This window comes from Papio anubis, chromosome 4 (genome assembly GCF_008728515.1).
Source record: "Papio anubis isolate 15944 chromosome 4, Panubis1.0, whole genome shotgun sequence".
Taxonomy (NCBI): domain Eukaryota; kingdom Metazoa; phylum Chordata; class Mammalia; order Primates; family Cercopithecidae; genus Papio; species Papio anubis.
In genome coordinates this window covers 29,790,549-29,809,853 of record NC_044979.1, presented here as the reverse complement: position 1 = coordinate 29,809,853, position 19,305 = coordinate 29,790,549, and the positions used below count along the sequence as shown (strand labels likewise).

At 49.5% G+C, this 19,305-nt stretch overlaps 1 protein-coding gene and 1 non-coding gene across 7 annotated transcripts in view; both read left to right on the top strand.

Moving 5' to 3' along the window:
- The first annotated feature begins 4,447 nt into the window (after window positions 1–4,447).
- Window positions 4,448–4,519, top strand: TRNAP-AGG. Its single transcript has one exon. It is a non-coding gene; the product is annotated as a tRNA-Pro (tRNA).
- A 7,936-nt stretch (window positions 4,520–12,455) lies between these two features.
- CCDC136 (coiled-coil domain containing 136) overlaps window positions 12,456–19,305 on the top strand; it is a 30,786-nt gene continuing 23,936 nt past the window's right edge. For 3 of the 6 annotated variants that reach the window (XM_009203833.3, XM_017957145.2, XM_003896559.3), the window contains exons 1-4: window positions 12,484–12,591; window positions 13,369–13,476; window positions 15,399–15,653; window positions 15,745–15,819. In XM_009203833.3, the coding sequence (XP_009202097.2) occupies window positions 12,534–12,591; window positions 13,369–13,476; window positions 15,399–15,653; window positions 15,745–15,819 (496 nt within the window). In that variant the 5' untranslated portion in view covers window positions 12,484–12,533. Of the gene's footprint in view, window positions 12,592–13,368; window positions 13,477–15,398; window positions 15,654–15,744; window positions 15,820–19,305 lie in introns of all 6 variants that reach the window. The other 3 variants (XM_031665174.1, XM_021936253.2, XM_009203832.2) reach the window with 2 other exon arrangements.

The window sequence follows — 19,305 nt, the reverse complement described above, 5'->3', positions numbered from 1 at the left end:
TCACTACGTTGCACAGGCTGGTCTTCAACTCCCAGCCTCAAGCAATCCTCCCTCCTCAGCCTCCTGTGCTGGGATTACAGGTGTGAGCCATTGTACCCAGCTAGGGGTTTTAAAATTTTTATTCTTATTAGAAGTGTATTTATTTATACGCCTTCCTTTTCCTAAAGTAGTTTAAGGGAGACTTGCAAGAATATATAGGACACGACAAGAAACAATGAATCAAATGTAGAAGCAGAAGAAAGAGAAACAACAGTGGGGAGTTAAAGAGTCAGGAATTATACTGACATTTGATGACCCTGTGAACTTGCTACCGACAGGCGACACACTCAGCCTCATGCTTTCTAGCAGCTACTCATTTACATAATTGTCCAGAGAAAAAATGCAAACCGACTGTTCTTGGAGTTATGACAGACAAGAATGCCTCCCTGGGGACTTCACAAAGGAAACATTGTCCTCAACAACGTCTTTGAGTAGACAGGACAACCAGTTGCACAGGATTGGGTCTAGTACTGATCCCTCAGTATGGATTCAACACAGCACAAAGCACAATTCGAAACCATTAGGGCGAGCTCCAAGTACTGCTGGGCTGCTCTGATCTAGAGGAAATTTTGGCTCTCTGGCGGCTCAAAATGCATTTCTCCCTATCCTTCTTATTGCTTCTCTCTGTTCAGTTTTTAATAATTTAATTTCTGGTTTGAATGGAGTATGTGTACATATATATGCATATGCATTGAGCTCAAAATTCAAAAAGTACAAAAGAATATACAGGCCGGGCATGGTAGCTCACACCTGTAATCCCAGCACTTCAGAAGGCTGATGCAGGCAGATCACTTGAGGTCAGGAGTTCGAGACCAGCCTGGCCAACATGGCGAAACCCTGTCTCCCCTAAAAATACAAAAATTAGCTGGTGTGGTGGCATGCGCCTATAATCCCAGCTATTGGGGAGGCTGAGGCATGAGAATCACTTGAACCCAGCAGAGGTGGCAGTGAGCTGAGATTGTGCCACTGTACCCCAGCTTGGGAAACAGCAAAACACTCTTCAAAAAAAAAAAAAAATTATATACATATGGCCAGGCGTGGTGGCTCACGCCTGTAATCCCAGCACTTTGGGAGGCTGAGGCAGGTGGATTGCCTGAAGTCAGGAGTTCAAGACCAGCCTGGTCAACGTAGTGAAACCCCGTCTCTACTAAAAATACAAAAATTAGCCAGGTGTGGTGACACATGCCTGTAATCCCAGCTACTGAGAGGCTGAGGCAGGAGAATTGCTTGAGCCTGGGAGATGGAGTTTGCAGTGAGCTGAGATCTTGCCACTGCACTCCAGCCTGGCAGACAGAGTGAGACTCTATCTAAAAAAAAAAAAAAGAAGAAGAAGAAGAGGGGCCGGGCGCGGTGGCTCAAGCCTGTAATCCCAGCACTTTGGGAGGCCGAGACGGGCGGATCACGAGGTCAGGAGATCGAGACCATCCTGGCTAACACGGTGAGACCCCGTCTCTACTAAAAAATACAAAAAACTAGCCGGGCGAGGTGGCGGGTGCCTGTAATCCCAGCTACTCGGGAGGCTGAGGCAGGAGAATGGCGTGAACCCGGGAGGCGGAGCTTGCAGTGAGCCGAGATCTGGCCACTGCACTCCAGCCTGGGTGACAGAGCAAGACTCCGTCTCAAAAAAAAAAAAAGAAGAAGAGGAATTCAGAGAAAAAGAAGTTTCTTTCCCACCCAGCCTCCCAACTACTCAGTTACCCTTCTCAGAGGCAACCAGTGGTAGCTTCTTGCTGTTCTTTATATATATAGGAAGTGACGGTGATTGAGATGATGTGTGTGACAATGTTGTCTGTTAAATACTGACCCATAAGGCTCTCCAGAGAAGTGATAAGGTAAGAACTGACATGCTCTTGTGAAAATGGGGACACAGGATCTGCCTAAAAGTCATCCTCACACCTAGGAGGAGAGTGAGGAAGCTCCTGGAGGGAGGGCCATGATTCTCCCTAAGAGACAAAGGAGCAACTGACGGCCTGAAGTCCCGCTGCATGGATGAAGGCCACAGTGATTTTAGCCTGGAAGCAAATTCAAGGTATGTGCCAGTGGATTTCCACCAGGGCCATGCTCCTCTCCGCCGACTCCACCATCTAGGAGGCTTTTGGAAGCATGCAGGGTGTTTCACGGCTATCACAACAGTGGAGAAGGGATTACTGGTATTCAGTGGACAGGATGCAGCTCCAGATCAGCCACACAAAGAAGAATGATCCTGCCCCAAATTCCAACAGCACCTCTGAGAGAAGCACTGGCTAGGACCCAACCCTGGTCTCAGCTCTGAAACATCTTCAGCAAAGTCCCCCTAGGAGCCCTAGCTTTGAGCAACATCACTCTCTGGCACACTCACCAAGAGGAACAATTTAGGGAATGTGTGCTGAGGTAATGGAAGGACATGTTGCGTGCGCTTTTATTTATAAGTCAGTTTAAAGCTGGGGAACAGCGACCCAAAAAAGTCTCTTTGGTTTGAGAATAGATGAGCTGTTGCCTTCCTCTCTGGCTGGATTAGTTAGCTGAGCCAGTTGTCTGGCTCAGACACTTCGATGGAAATCATGCAACTTTATCCCCTGAGTACAAAAGAATGCAGGCCAATGTATCCTCTAACGTGAGGGCCATTCTTCCCACCTATCCAAGGGAGGGATTGGTGCCGTAGGAATCCTGCTTGAAAGGATGGAGTGTGGGCTGGGCACAGTGGCTCACACCCGTAATCCTAGCTACTTGGGAGGCTGAGGTGGAAGAATCGCTTGAGCCTGGGAGGCAGAGGTTTCAGTGAGCTGAGATCGTGCCACTGCACTCCAGCCTGGGTGACAGAGTGAGACTCTTGTCTTAAAAAAAAAAAAAAAAAAAAAAGGATGGAATGTGGAAGATTTCTCCAGGGTTACCATTTCTACTTCAAGCCAAGTGGTGAGGACTCACCTGCATATCTGTTGCCACTAGTGATTTTTTTGTGCACACTCCTAGGATTTTCTTTTTTCACTCATTCGTTCATTCCACGGACATGTGCTAAGTGATGACTGTGACAACAGTTGTGCTATGAGGATTAAGTGGGATTAATCTGGTAAAGTGCTTACACAGGGCTGGGCACACAGAAATGCCTGGGAATAGCCTGTATTGTCAGCAGTACTGCCAAGGATCAGACGTTGGGGGAGACCCAAAAGACCAATAAAACAGTATCTGCCCCCGTGGAGCTCTCAGCTCACAAAAGACCTCCCCTCTGGAAGTGAGCAAGAATCCAGGATGCGATGGATGTGTACAGGGATGGTGGAAGCACAAAAGACAGAGAGCCCAACCAAGCCCATCAGGGTCTCCTACGAGTCCCCAGTTTCTGAGGTGTGATCACCCCCCCTCACTCTCTTTGGGAACGTCCCAACCTAGGCCACCCTTAGGCTGCCAGCAGCTCCTTCCTGGGCAGCTTCCCTGGGTAGGATGTTCAGGGCAGGCTACTGTGGGGGAGGGAGTGTGGGTATTGCCAGGATATAGTCCCCATTTCTGGTTTTTTAGAAAGTCTGGGTAGCAGTGTGTACTGCATTTAAAACAGTCTTAGGATTCAGATAAATGTGAATAAGCTGAATTTAGGCAAGTTAAAGCATTCTGATAAACATGAAGTATACGCTGAATTCAGGCAGTTGTTTATCTTACACTGAGGTGATACTGCTCTCACAAGGTTGCTGGAAGGTTAAATAAGATCTGTAAAGCAGGGAGCACCCTGCCTGGCCCACAACAAGCATTAAATGACAGCTTTCCTACTATGTATTTCTCTCCCCCTTGTGTTGCCATCATAACCCGTTTCCTTTGACAGCGCTTTACAGTTCGCAAGGTGCTTTCAAATACATTGTCTCATGCGATCCTCACCCTGTAAGGTAGACAGGGTAGGTGTTACCTTCCCCAAGCAGCAGATGAAGACACTGCGGATTTTAGCAAACATCACCTAGTCAAGAGCAAGCTGGGACAATCTTCTGGGTCCTCACCTGGGAGTCTAATGGGTTTGGAGAATGCTTTTCTGGTGGTCTGATCATGAGGTAAGAAAGAAGAGTAGCTCTCAACTGAGTGCAAGAGACCCCAGATGGGCTCACCAGCCCTAAGGGTCCTCAGGGAAGTAGTGGTTCCTGGAGCCTGGCTTCTTCCCCAGCAGGACCTCCATGAACTCTGCTTGGGAGTTCTGGCGGGGTAACTGGCAGGTCACGGGGAAGAATGGACCCTGCCTGTAGGCCCAGGCAGAGGAGCATCTGTGTGGCTCCGCTACGAGCTAGGGAGGAGCAGGAGAGAACTCAGGAGCAATGCCTGCTGGAGCGCAGCCGCCTGGGCCTGGAGCCAGCCTGGAAGTGGGAGGAGAGAGGCCCGTTCTAAGAACTACAGACTGCTGCTGTGGCTGCTGCTGATGTGGCAGGGAGAGCACATCTGGCAGGAGCTAACTGCCTGTGGCTCGTTGGTCTAGGGGTATGATTCTCGCTTAGGGTGCGAGAGGTCCCGGGTTCAAATCCCGGACGAGCCCTGCTTTTTCTGTCCGTTCTCCGCTGCCACATACATATACACCGCCTACCCCTTCTAGGGTGGAAGCAAAGAGATAGCCTCATGGTGTGTGGCTAAAGGACCCTAAGGACAAGCTGGAAGTCAGTCGCCCCATTGCCCTGACCTATACTTACCCCATTATTTCCACTGGGGCCAAACTGAGCAGGAGGGGACTGGCAGAGCATCTGGCTGGCCTGCATTTTATTTGGCAGAAAGACAGCCTGTCAGAGAGATCAGGACAAGGAGCGGGCTGGGCCAGAGCTGCAGGTCAGGATCAGGCAAGCTCTCAACATAAAACCCAAGCTATGAAATGCACTGGACTCAAAGTCCAAAAGCTAGGACGACAGTTACATTTCTGAGTCTCGAAACTTACTTCTCAGAGTTGTTGGGAGGATGAAATCAGAAACTGTAATGCACCCTAGAGATGTAGGGATTGCTAGGAATCATGTTACAGACAAAGAGAATCTAAATGGGAACTTCTGGCAACATGAAAGACTGGACTAAGGTAGCTATCCCTTCATCCAGTGCCCCCCACACACACACAAAGGGATGTTGGATAAAATGGAATTCAAAAATTAAAATGGTACAATCCCAACTTTTTTTTTAATAAAGGAAATTATCAGCTATCAGGATTAAAGAAGGAATGTAAAAAACAAACACAAAAAGCCGGGACAGTGGCTCATGCCTGTAATCCCAGCACTTTGGGAGGCCAAGGCGGGTGGATCACCTGAGGTCAGGAGTTCGAGACCAGCATGACCAACAAGGCGAAACCCAATCTCTACTAAAAATACAAAAATTAGCTGGGCATGGTGGTATGCACCTGTAATCCCAGCTACTTGGGAAGCTGAGGCAGGAAAATCGCTTGAACCCAGGAGGCGGAGGTTGCAGTGAGCCAAGATGGCACCATTGCACTCCAGCCTGGGCAACAGAGCAGGACTCCATCGAAAGGAAGAAAGAAAGAGAGAGAGGGAGGGAGGGAGGGAGGGAGGAAGGAAGGAAGGAAGGAAAGAAAGAAGAAACAAAGAAAGGAAGGAAGGAAGGAAGGGCGGGCAGGCCAAAAAAAAATGGGGGCCGGGGAGAAGGATGTCACAATGGCCTATTGTTGATGTCACACACAGATAAGATAGACACCCAAGATCTGGAGTTGTGTCTCAATGCTTCCAGCTGTAGGATACGTGGCCTCACCTGCCAGAGGCAGGGAGCCAAGGCTGAAACCCCTTCATAAAGCTCAGAATATAAAAGATCCATCTTGTTCGTCAAAAGAAGATTAAAGGCTGAGCACAGTGGCTCACACCTGCTATCCCAACATTTTGGGAGGCTGAGGCGGGGTGCTCACTTGGGCCTACGAGTTTGATACCAGCCTGGGCAACACAGCAAAACCCCTTCTCTACAAAAAAATAAATTTAAAAAATTAGCCAGGTGTGGTGGTGTGCACTGCAGATCCAGCTACTTCAGAGGCTGAGGTGGGAGCATCACTTGAACCTGGGAGGTTGAGGCCACAATAAGCCATGATCACATCACTGCACTCCAGCCTGGGCAACACAGCCAGACCCTGTCTCTGAAAAGAAAGAAAAAGAAAAGAAAAGTGGACTAAAAACCAGCAAGGAAGCAGAGAAAAGGGGTGGAAATACAAGTCAACCCTGAGAAATTGATGTTCTAAGTCTGACCAAGTATTGTATCTGGATTTCTGTTTTCATGGTGCTGAATCCAAGCGAGAAATTAAATATAAACTTGGTTTATGATGCTTGAAATCCTTAGGAATACCACACAGCCACACAGAAGCAAAAAGTTCTATAAGACTATTTTCATATAACAAGGGCATATAGGACTCCCACCAAAACCAGCCAACCAACCAACCCATCAAAATTACAAAAACCCAAAATGTGCTGAAGAAGAGCTCACAATAAAAATTATGGACTTGTATAATATTAAATATTACAAACTTTCCCTGCTTTTCCCTCTGTCCAGAGAGATACAGAATGCTTTAAGTGCTCTGTGACCCAGCCAGCTGAAATGTTTTTCCCTATAGGCTTGAACCCAAGCTAGGGCCTTGAACATTCACAGGCACTGATAAAGGTGTTTAGGTTGTTGCTGAAAACATTGAAGGACAAACCATGTTGCTAAACGTATAGAAGCTAGCCCTGTCCCCAGTCAAATTCCTGAAACCCTCATTTAAACTTCATAACCCAGCTCCCTCATTGTGGGCACACCTAGGTAGAACATCCCTTGTCTTGCTCTCTGCCTTGAGGATCCACGACAGCTCACTTTGTACGTACATTCCCCTAATAAATGCTTTGGACCAATCCCCTGATGTTTACCACTTGGTGTTTTTGGAATCTCAACCAGCCCCGTTTCAGAACAGTTTGGGGCACTCCCTTGTGGAATTCCTGCTTTTGGGGTGATTCTAGCCACAGGTTCAGCTGAGAAGAAACAAAACTAGACAAGGAAGCAATTCATCATAAGGAAGGGTTGGTGGACACCACAAACAGGAGAGCACTCCAAGAACTATACATGATAGAACAACATGAAAAACATTATATAATAAATATATGTAGAAGAATTAAAGACAAGAAAATAAACCATAGGGAAAAAAATCAAATACCACATGAAGAAATGAAAGACATAACCACTGAAATTAACGACTCTTAGCACCGGAAAATTATACTTAATAACAAAGAAGACATTAAAGACTCAGTGATGCATTAAACAGGAGATTATTAGACTCAGGCAAAGAGAGAATAAGTGAACTGGAAAAGAGAGCTGATGAAATCATTCAAAATCTGAAAAAGTCAGAAAGTGATAAGATAGAAAATATGAAATAATCGCTAAAAAAACATGAGTGAAAGAATGAGACAGACTAATATATATCTAATAGGAGTTCCTGAATGTGACTGAGAGAATGGGGAAAATATAATATTCCAATAGATAATGGTTGAGAATTTTAATGGAAGAAAGACACAGTCCTCAGGTTGAAGAGTCCTGAGCTCTGAAACACACTGTGGAGAAACTGCAGGATACTGAAGAAAGAGAAAAGTCTTTTTTTTTTTTTGAGACAGGGTCTCACTCTATTGCCCAGGCTAGATTGTGGTAGTGTGATCATAGCTCACTGAAGCCTCAAACTCCTAGGCCCAAGCAATTCTTCCACCTCAGCCTCCTAAGCAGGTAGAACTACAAATGTGTGCCGTCACGTCTAGCTAATTATTTGTTTATTTATTTTGAGATGGAGTCTTGCTTTGTTGCCCAGGCTGGAGTTATTTTTTTATTTTCATAGAGACAGAGTCTTGCCATGTTGCCCAGGCTGATCTCAAACTCCTGGGCTCCAGCCATCTTCCCAAGGCACTAGGATTATAGGCATGAGCCACCATACCTGAGAAAAACCTTAAAACAACCGGAAAGAAAAATGCCTGTCTGCCTACAAAGATAACAATTATATTTGCAGCTCACTTCTAGCAACAGGATATTGATTATAGGGGGAAAAAAATGGAAAACAAAATATTATAGAAAAGACTTATTTTTTCAACCAGGTATGGTGGCTCATGCCTGTAATCCCAGCACTTTGGGAGGCCAAGGTGGGTGGATCACCTGAGGTCACGAGTTCAAGACCAGACTGGCCAACATGGTGAAACCCTGTCTCTACTAAAAATACAAAAATTAGCCAGGTGTGGTGGCACCCACCTGTAATCCCAGCTACTTGGGAGGCTGAGACTGAAGAATCACTTGAACCCAGGAGGCAGAGGTTGCAGTGAGCTGAGATCACGCCACTGCACTCCAATCTGGGTGACAGAGCGAGACACCTCAAAAAAAAAAAGAAAGACAGAAAGAAAAGAAAAGACTTATTGTTTTTAATTATAGAGAAAAATTTTGTCACTTATTAGCAGCAAAAGATTATAGGGAAAAACATCTTCAAAAGGCTAAGAGAAAATAACTGTCACCTAGAATTTGATGCCTACCAAATTTCCATTAAAAGGGCATGAAATAAAGACATTTTAAGATATTAACTGGGAATGCTGACCCCTCAAAGACTTACACTGAAATGTCACAAAGGGTAGATTTTATAAGAGGGAAATGGAAATACGAAGGAACGGTGAGCAGAGAAATTTATAAATATGTTAGTAGATCTAATCAAGCCTTGAGACAGATGATGATAAAGATGGTGGTGGTGGTGATAATGGTGAGGAGGATGATTCCTGGGGTTAGAAAGAAGGGGAAACTAAAATACTAGATAGAAATATGGGAGATGGTGGGGAAAGAAGAACAGAGTTAACATGTTCTAAGATCTTTCTATTACTCAGAAAAGTATAGTGATATTGATTCACCGTAGACCTAAGTAAGAATGTTTAGAAATATATAAAGAGGTAATCACTAAAAGAGTAGAAATAGAATGTGTAACTTCCAAATAAGTGGGGGCCAGGGGATAAATAAAATAAAGCCACTGTTAGTGGTGTTTAAATTGGTCTAACTATATTATAGAGCAATTTGGCAATGGCTAGTGAAATTTAAGATGCACCTACCTATGACCCAGAAATTCCACTTCTAGGTATCCATCCTAGGAGAACTCATGAAATTGTCAAGTGCAGCATTGTTTTTAATATGGAAAACTGGAAACAGTCAAAATGTCAATTAGCAGAAAAATGGATAAATTGCAGTGTATTCAAACAATGAAACAGTATTCAGCAGTTAAAATTCATAAACTGGAGCTATATGAAACAACATGGATAAATTTAAAAAAAAAAGAGTTTGCAGAAGAATGCGTACAATATAACACTATTTAGATAAATTCCTAAAACACACAAGTCACAATTATGTATTGTTGGTAGATACATTCGTAAAAGGTAAAACATACATACAGGTAAAACTGGAAAACCATAAATAGAGGGCTACCTCGAATCAAACATGGCAAGATCTGACTGGTTGTAGGATTTCAGCTCTGTGTGCATGGTTATTTGTTAACATTATTCTGTTTACCATACTTTTTGCATGTTTCAAATACTCATATTTTTTTTCTTTTTAATGAAAGGATCTAGGCATTTAGAAATAAGGGTAAAGGGGGATAAATGGCTACATCAGTCCTCAAAGAGGATGATCTCCTGGGATGAGATTAGGAGGGAGGCTGAGCCCTGAGTCCAGGGATTACAGGGATTAATTCAGATCATCCCCCTAGGTTGATCACCTTGCTGACATGCCCACCACTCCTGGCCCCTCAGAGATGCATTTCTGGACCACAGCCCACCTCCCTCATAGCTCTTAAGCTCTTTTCTCCCGCCTTTTAACTGCCCCCCTCCCTCAACCCGGTACTGGTCTGGCCAGGGTTTGACCAAGTTTGGCTCCTGAAAATAGACTGGTTCAGGTCTCCCTTGAATGTTCTCCCAAATCAATGGTGAAAGGTGACCTGCATGCCAGAAGCCAGGGAGAGATTAGTCTTAATACTCAGGATCAGAGCTCCCTGAGGAGAGCTTGAACCTTGGATGTCACCGTCGACAATTTCCCTGCTGTGCCTCCCTCCATTCACCAAGAGGTCAGCAGTCAAGGCCAACTGTTAACGTGACCCTGCTAGCGGAGGCAGAACCATGAGGAGCTGCGCTGGGCAGAAAGAACAGCCAGTAAGCTTCCAGAACTAGTCTTTGCCAGTTCCCGGAGCACTGCATCCCTCAAGCCCCCAGTGCAGCTCCTTTCTACCACCCCTGACAAATGCTCTGCTCCCCAAATCTGGACAGCCTTGGTGTCTGCATGCAGTAAACCCTCTGCAGAAGGGGTCTGGGTGGGCTTATTCAACTTTCCCCACAACTGTGTCACCTTGGCCAACGGATCTGGAGTAGAATCCTGTCATCTGGGAAGCAAAGGAAACATCCTTGATCTCTGCTCATTGTCTCTCTGCTGAGATAATGAGAGAGGCAGAGGAAGAAAAAAGGAGCAAGGAGTAGGGGGAGGGAGAGAGACTTATAGACAACATCATCATGAATAGGCAACATTTAACACCACAAATATGTAATCATGTTAGATGATAAGATAGGGCATTAACTGGGTATCTGGGAGATCGACCTTTAACTCATTTATCCTGTGTCAGAAACTCGGTCAGAAGCTGGAGATACAAAGATAACTGAGATCCCCATAACATTCAAGAAACTGGGCAGAGCCTGGACAACCCAGAGGTCCTGGTGCTGTTACAGACAGACAGACAGGGACGAGCACCACAGAAGCGCCTAGTAGGGCAGGGATGGGGTACCAGTCAGAGAAGGCCACCTGGAGGTGACCCCCAGCTGAAAAGTAGGGGAAGTCCAAGCAAAAAAGGGCTTCCTTCCCGTGGAACAGGAATGGCTTGTGGACGTGGAAGCCTGTGGGATGTCAGAGGCATTTGAGCCAGAGCAACTCCATCTTGAATAGGAGCTGGGTAAAATGAGGCTGAGACCTACTGGGCTGCATTCCCAGACGTTTAAGGAATTCTAAGTCACAGGATGAGATAGGAGGTTGGCACAAGACACAGGCCATAAAGACCTTGATGATAAAACAGCTTGCAATAAAGAAGCCAGCCAAAATCCACCAAAACCAAGATGGCAGCGAGAGTGACCTCTGGTCATCCTCACTGCTACACTCCTACCAGTGCCATGACAGTTTACAAATGCCATGGCAACGGCAGGAAGTTACCCTACATTGTCTAAAAGGGGGCGGCATGAATAATCCACCCCTTGTTTAGCATATCATCAAGAAATAACCATAAAAATGGGCAAACAGCCGCCCTTGGGGCTGCTCTGTCTATGGAGTAGCCATTCTTTATTCCTTTGCTTTCCTAATAAACTTGCTTTTACCTTATTCTACGGACTTGCCATGAATTCTTTCTTGCGTGAGATTCAAGAACCCTCTCTTGAGGTCTGGATCCGGACCCCTTTCCTGCAGCGGGGGGAACGCAGACAATACTAGCCCTCGACCTGTGAGTGAATGTGCTAGAGAAGGGATCTGCGTGTGTCACTGGCTTAGGAATCTCCCAGCCATTTCCTGGATGTGCTGGGGAGCCCCTGTTCCGAACTGTACCCACTTCTATCCTTGCTGAGACCTGCCGAGATGTGAGAACTGCCTCTTCAAAAGCCAGCACCCAGTGGACATAGCTTGAATAAAAGAGTGGTGAAAGACGTGAAATAAGCCCCCTGGGCTTCCAAATCTCCCTTCCACGAGAGTGAACATCAGTCGTGCCCACTCTCGCGGGCTACAGTGGGGGCGTGGCTCACAGCCCACCTGGTGTGGGACCGGAAGGGAAGGCAGGGCGGAGGAGAGGGGGTCTTCGGGCCCTGAGGCTTGGTGGGGCCACCGGAGGGCCCCCCAAGAGGGTCCCTGGCCCTGGTTCGGTAGGGGGTCGCGGAAAGCGAAAAGGTCAGGGCCCTGCCGTTCGCCCATCTGGGCCTCGACTTCCCTCCTCCGGCCCCCAGGCTGCCGAGGGGCCACCGGGCAGGGCTGAGCAGGGCCTGAGGCCGGAGTCCGCGCCGACTGCTTGGTGGGGGCGCCGGCCGGGCGGGGGAGGGAAGGAGGGAGGGGCGCGCGTGTCTGCGCGCTTGGAGGAAACAGTCCCACCTCGTCCTTTGCTGTCCCCATTGCTGAGCATGACCGGGCCCTGACACCTGGTGCAGAAGGGTCCCTGCGCACAGCAGACCCCGGGGGGACCCGCTGCCATAATCAGGGGATCTCGCTCCTCCCTCTTGGGACAGCCTTAAGCCTAGGAGCTCCCGACACTGTCCGGGCCCCGCAGCTCCCTGCGCTCCCTCGGGGAGAGACTTGGGGCGTATCCGGGGTCGCGCTCACCCTCCCAAGCCGCCCCCCGCACCGGCTCGGAGCTCCCGAGTGCTGGGAGAGCTTCCGGGCGGCGGCGAGCGGCGGGGGGCGGTGTCAGGAGGCCCGGCCAGGCCCCGCCCCCTCTCCCGCCCCCCCCTTCCTGCGCACCCGGCTCGGGTCCCCGGGCTCGCGGCTGCGGCTTCTGCTCGGGGAGGCGTAAGGCGGCGGCGGGAGCGGTCATGGAGGCGAGCGCCGGAGGCGGCGCGGGAGCCGCGGGCTGGAGCTGCCCGGGACCAGGTCAGAGCCGCCCCTCCCTCACCTCTCCACCGCCCCTCCTTTCTCTCCTCCATCCCTCCTCCCTCCAGACCCCCAGGTGCTCCCGGCCTCCGCGGCTCCCCCTTCTCCGCCCAAAGTCTTCCTCCCTCCATCCTGGCCTCCACCGGGGCCCGGTCTCCATCTTTCCGGCCTGGGGCTGGGGCTTCAGCGCACCGGCCGCATCCTGTGTGGTGGTCCCTCCCCAGCGCGTCTCTCCACTCCAGTCCGACGGTGCTTCCAGCCTTCGGGGCTCCAGACCCCGCACCTCCTGCAGCCCCGGAGATTCCTGAGCGCGGGGAGAGGGTGGGGTGGGCAAGGTCCAGCGAGAGAATGAGAGGGGAGGGGAGGGGAGCGGTCGCTGCCCTACCCCTTCCCACACGCCCCCCACTCCTCCCTCCCTCCGTAGGCCACCTCACCCTTTCAGCCTCCTCTTCACTGGCTCCCGCCCTCTTTCTGTCTTGCCCCTCTCCTCCCTGTCTCGCCGTACTAAATACGCACACCCCCTCTTTCTGTGCAAGCAAGAGGGGCCTGGAACAGGGGGTTCTGAGGAGGCTGGGCGGCAGGACTGGGGTCTCCGCAGGCAGAGCGTAAGAGGTGGCGGAGAGAGAGGAGTCGCAGAGACGGGAGAGTGAGTCAGGCACCTCCACTGGGATTACAGATCCCAGAGCCCCAAGGAGCTGGAAAGCATGTCCCCTTCTTTGCACCCCAGCCCGCAGCCAGTCCCCCATCCCCCAGCCCTTCCTTTCTCCGTGCTCTCAGGACCCACAGTGACCACTCTAGGCTCCTATGAGGCTTCTGAGGGCTGTGAGAGGAAGAAGGGCCAACGCTGGGGGTCCCTGGAACGACGAGGGATGCAAGCTATGGAGGGTGAGTTTTCCCAAAAGGCTTCTTTCTTTCCCTTCCCCTCCTCCCTTAATTCCCTTCCTTCCTCCCTTTGACCCCCAGGCCTCTAAGCCAGGACACAGCCCTTCCCTCAGTTCATCTTAGCCCCTCTTCCTGCAGCTCAGAGCGCCAGCCCTTCCCAGGGCTCAGGCTTTGACGGAAGTTTAGGGTGCATCCCTTCGGGACCCCAATCAACCCCCAGCTAACCAGGTTGTGTGTCCCAAGGGAGCTGCCAGACAGAGAAAGAGGCCTGGTTGGACAGAGCTTTGAAGCAGCCTTTCAGCAGGGGGTTTGTCCTCACTGCCTGCCGACCCAGATCCCAAGCTGTCTCTTATTATAAAAAGCCAGGAACTGGGCATGTGAATTGTCTTTCTGGGGCCACCACCATTAACTTCGTATGGAAGCCTGTGGCTTTGGTTCTCTAGGATACCTTACTGCCTGAAAGAGATTGCCTAGGAGGGGGCGCGTGAGGCCATCCTCCCAACACACGTGTATCCCCACCACACCCATGTGACTTGGCAGTTGCTGCCAACACCAGGCCCCTGGAAGGACGCTGGTCCATTTTCCAGGACTTCCTGTGAAGTATTGCACGTTGCACATTCAGTATGGGCAAACCTGCTCCCCCTAAGAGGGACAGATGGCACGAGGGGTCCCAGACGAACCTAAGGCTGCTGATGTTAGATAAAGTAAGACCAGAGATTCAGAATTTTAAAACAAAGCAAACAATCATCATCCAGACAACATTTTGCTATTTATAGGGACTGCATTGCAGTAAAGGAGCGGGTGCTCACAACCAGAGGCTGGGGGCCAGCACCAAACCCCAGTTTTTTTAATGCATTAAAATAGCAGGCTTTCTTTTACACACAAGTACAGCCTAAAACTTGCCCTGAAAGCGGCTTTGTGGTCAGCAGAGTAGGAGGGGCCTCATATGGCTCAGCTAGGGGAGAGGAGACTTTGTGACATGCAGCAAGGAAAAACAAGGTGGACCTTGTAGAAAATTTCAAACAGGTATTTAATAATATACATTTGAAAGGGCACCAGCGTTTGTCCAATGAAACCTCTACAATCAGATATTTTCTTTCTCTACCTGCTGACGGGCAGTGCTTTCTTATTACGGAAAGGCTGATTTTTCACAAGCCACCTGGATAGTTTTTTGTTTGGTTGTTTTTGTTTGTTTGAGATGGAGTCTCACTTTGTCGCCCAGGCTGGAGTGCAGTGGCTCGAACTCGCCTCCCTGCAACCTCCACTTCCCATTTTCAAGTGATTCTCCTGCCTCAGCCTCCCAAGTAGCTGGGATTATAGGCATGTACTACCACGCCCAGGTAATTTTTTTGTATTTTTAGTAGAGATGGGGTTTCACCATGTTGACCAGGCTGGTTTGGAAGTCCTGGCCTCAAGTGATCCACCCACCTCAGCCTCCCAAAGTGCTAGGATTACAGGCATGAGCCAGCATGCCCGGCCAGTTTTGTTTTGTTTTGTTTTTGTTTTTAACTTTTGAGAAATCTCCAAACTGTAACTGTTACCCCATTTGACCGAAAGATCCACTCACTGTCTCCTTTCTTGACTACTTGTCCTGCTACTCAGAGGCCAGCCTAGAAGAAGCAGGTAATCCTGTGCAAGTGTCTCATGGCTGAGCGGGCACCAGCCTGCCCACAGGCAATGGTGGGAGGCTACCACGTGCAACATTGGTCCAGGAAGGGCCTGGGAGGTGGAGGGGCTGCCTCTCAACTTGACCCTCACACCTGAGGATTCATCTTGAGTATAGGTCTTGCCCAGAGGCACCTTGGGGGATACCAGGTGGCACTAGTATATTATCTCTGCCCTGGGATAGTGAGTTTGAGGGCCCTGGAAGGACTGCGGAAAGGAAGTTGGTGCTGACTCCCTGGTGGGATGGCTGTCTCTCCTAGGGGAGGTGTTACTCCCAGCTCTCTATGAAGAGGAAGAAGAAGAGGAAGAGGAGGAAGAAGAGGTGGAAGAAGAAGAAGAGCAAGTGCAGAAAGGTGGCAGTGTTGGCTCTCTGTCAGTCAACAAGCACCGGGGACTGAGCCTCACGGAGACAGAGCTGGAGGAGCTGCGGGCTCAGGTGCTGCAGCTGGTGGCAGAACTGGAGGAGACCCGGGAACTGGCAGGGCAGCATGAGGACGACTCCCTGGAGCTACAGGGTAAGTGCCTGGGCCAGGGCCCAGTGCCCGGGCCCAGAGGCTCTGCACTCCCCTGGATCCGAGCTTGACACTGGTGCCCCTCTCCCTGCAGGGCTCCTGGAGGATGAACGGCTAGCCAGCGCCCAGCAGGCAGAGGTGTTCACCAAGCAGATTCAGCAGCTCCAAGGTAATTCCCAGGGCTTGGACCGGAGGGAGGTGGCCATCCAAGTGGTCACCTAAGTACTTTTTTCCTGAGGGTTTGACTGAAGCATAGCAGATAAAAATAACCAAATTCAGTAATTTCACCTCATTTTCCTCTACTAGTCTCATGCTTTTCCGCTCCTTGTCTCTCCATCCTCCTCTGTCCCCAGTTTTCTTTCTTTAAACCTCCACCTGGCTCTTCTGTCCTCTCCTTCCATTTCTTGACCTCCTTGTCACCTCCTGTCTCTGGTGGGCTCTTTCCTCTTGCCCCTTCAGCCTCCTCCTTCATACTGCATCCCTGTCCCTTTGTTCTCCTGGTCAGTGCCAGGGGTGGGTGATCCAAGTTGAATTCCAAGCCAGATTCCTTTTTTGGTTCCTCCAAGGACAGCATGGGAAAGCATGAAGCCAATGAGACGTGACTGGCGGGGCCTCTCTGCACCTGTTAAGGGAGGCAGATGAGAGCACTTCTCTTGCTGCCTGGGACCTGAGCTTGTGGCCCCTAAATCCCTTTTTGCCAACACCCACGTCCCTTTGTCTCTGGAAAGCAGCAAGGCAGGTGTCCCACATTCCACCGCACCACCAAATAAAGAGGCAGCTTTTGTTACTTCTGTGGGCTTCCGGAAGGTTTAGGGGAGCTGCCCTAGAAAACGGCAGGGACTCTGGGGAGAACTGAGATCAAGCCAAAAGAAAAGTATAAATGGAGAAAAAAAAGGAAGGCCGGGAAGCAGGCCTGGACAGTAGCAAGCAGAGGTGTGAGAGGGGGAGGAAAGGAGACGGGGACAGAAAATGTAAGCAAAGGTAGATACAGGAAGGGTGGTCAATGAAGGGGCTTGCAGAGGAGGAAAGTGGCAGGAAACGTGTCACACAGGGAAGAGTGTGGGCATTGGTCTGGGATGACCTAGATTCCTGGGCCCAGCTCTACCACTTACAAATTGTGTGATCTTGGGCAAGTCACTTATCTTTCTGAGATGTCATTTCTTATCTGTAAAATGGGACTAATTTATTTATCACCTACTTATGAGGTGCCTTTATACTTGGAGGACCAGCTATAAATGAGACAGACCACATCCCTGCCCTAATGAAGAGTACATTCTAATGGAGAGAGGCAGAAAATAAACAACACAAGTTCAGGTGGCAATAAATGCTATGAACACGACATAATAATATGATATAGAGAGGAGATGGGATGGGAGTTTATTTTATTTTATTTTGAGACATAGTCTCACTCTGTTGCCCAGGCTGGAGTGCAATGGCACAATCTCGGCTCACTTCAACCTCCGCCTCCCGGGTTCAAGCGATTCTCGTGCCTCAGCCTCCCGAGTAGCTGAGATTACAGGCATGTGCCACCACACCTGGCTAATTATTGTATTTTCAGTAGAGATGGAGTTTCACCATGTTGGCCAGGCTGGTCTTGAAGGGAGTTTATTTTAAATATGGCAGTTAGGAAAGTCGTCTTTGAGAAGTTGACATTTGAGCTAAGACCTGAATAATGAAAAGGATCCAGCCATCCAAGATCTGAGGGAGGAGCGTACCAGGCAGAAGCAACAGCAACTGCAGAGGCCCAGAGGTGAGAATGAGCTTCATTTGTTTGAGCGATAGAATAGAGGCCACTGTGTTTGCAGCAAAGTGCATGTGGAGGACCCTGGTAAGAGAATGTTCTGAGGCAGGCAGAGGCCAGATTACAATGGATCTTATAGGCCAGCCAAGAGGCTTGGCTTTCATGTAAGTGTGGTGGAAAGCCAGGAGAGGGTCTTAGCCAGGACTGGGATGATACGATCTGCTTTACATTTTTAAAAGAGAACTTGGCCGCTAAGTGGAAACATTTAGGATGGAGGGAAGGGACTCAGAACAGTGAGTCCTGTCAGCAAGTTACTGCAATAGTCCAGTCAAGAGATGATGGTTGCTTGAGTTAGGGCTGTAGAAATGGAGATGATTCAGAATATATTTTGAAGGTGAAGCCCTCGGGATATGCTAATGAATTGGATCAGGGGACAACAGAGACATCAAAGATGACTTTGCCTTGAGAAAATTGATGGAAGGTGGTGATGTTTATTGAATTGGGAAAGACTTGGCAAGGGGTAAGTTTTGGGGGTAGGGGAGCCATTTAAGACATGTTTTCTACTGTTGAGTTTGAAGTAACTGTGGACATCCAAGTGAATATATTGAGGCAGTTGGATATATAAAGGCGGAACCAGGGAGAAAACAGGGCCGGAGATGTAAATTTAGAGTCATTAGCATATAATTGGCATTCGAATCCATGGGAAGTAATGGTGCAGTCACATGGAGAGACACCAGAAGAGGAGAAAGGGTCCAGTCCCAGAGACACTCCAGTATTTAGAGGTCCAATATAGGAAGACAAATGAACAAAAGAGTAAAGTGAGAGGAACTCCTGGAGCATGTCATGCCCTGGAAGCCAGAGCAGAAAGTGCTTCAAGGAGACAATGATCCACTGTGTCAGGTTGCTAAGTCAAGTGAGACGGTCTTGGATTTGGCAAGAGGGAGGACCCAGAGACATCTCAGTGCATGGAGGCACCGATTGGATTAGGTTTGGAGAGGACATGGCAGATGAAATGGAAAAGGTGAGTAGCGGTAACTCCAGTAGTCATTTTGAAGAGAAGCAGAGAAGTAAGGGAAATAGGGTCGAAAGATTACTTCTTTTCTTTTTTCAAAGGTAGGAAATGCTAGATCATGTATAATGAAAGAAAAGATCCAGTACAAAAAAGGCCTTTGCCTGGAGAAGGGACATTCCTCCATTCAAACGGGCGAAAAGTCAGGATTGAAGCACAGATGTAGCAGGAACTACCTGGGAAAATAGGGTTCTACAGCGCTTCCCTCCTCCGTAGGATGTTTCATTTCTTTTGAGATGGAGTCTTGCTCTGTCACCCAGGCTGGGGTGCAGTGGTGAGAGCTTGGGTCACTGCAACTTCCGCCTCCTGGGTTCAGGAGGCCTGGCTAATTTTTCGTATTTTTAGTAGAAACGGGGTTTCACCATCTTGGCCAGGCTGGTCTTGAACTTCTGACCTCGTGATCCACCCCGCCTCGGCTTCCCAAAGTACTGGGATTACAGGCGTGAGCCACCGCGCCCAGTCCTCGGTAGAGTGCTTTCTAGGGTGAGATCCCTCACGGCCCTGCGGGAGAGACCGAGGCTGCCCTCGCGCACGCGCGTCACCGTTTCCGCCTGGACGGGGCGCGCGCGGCCTTAGAGGCAGCTGCTGTTCGGAGGCCGTTCCGGCCGCCACAGCCCCTCCGGGGCCGGGACCGGCCAGCGGCTGGGTGGCCCCCCAGGGACACTGCTCTAGGGGGGACGGCGAGATGGAGGCTATAACCAGTGAGTGAGAATCCACTTTTCTGCCCGCAGCCCGACTCCTCGGCCCTTGACCTCTCCCCGACAGTCCCAGCCCCATACTCAACGGGCGCCAGCGCCTCGGAACCCGGGGAACCCTGGCTGGCCTCTTCAACTCCCGGGCGCTCC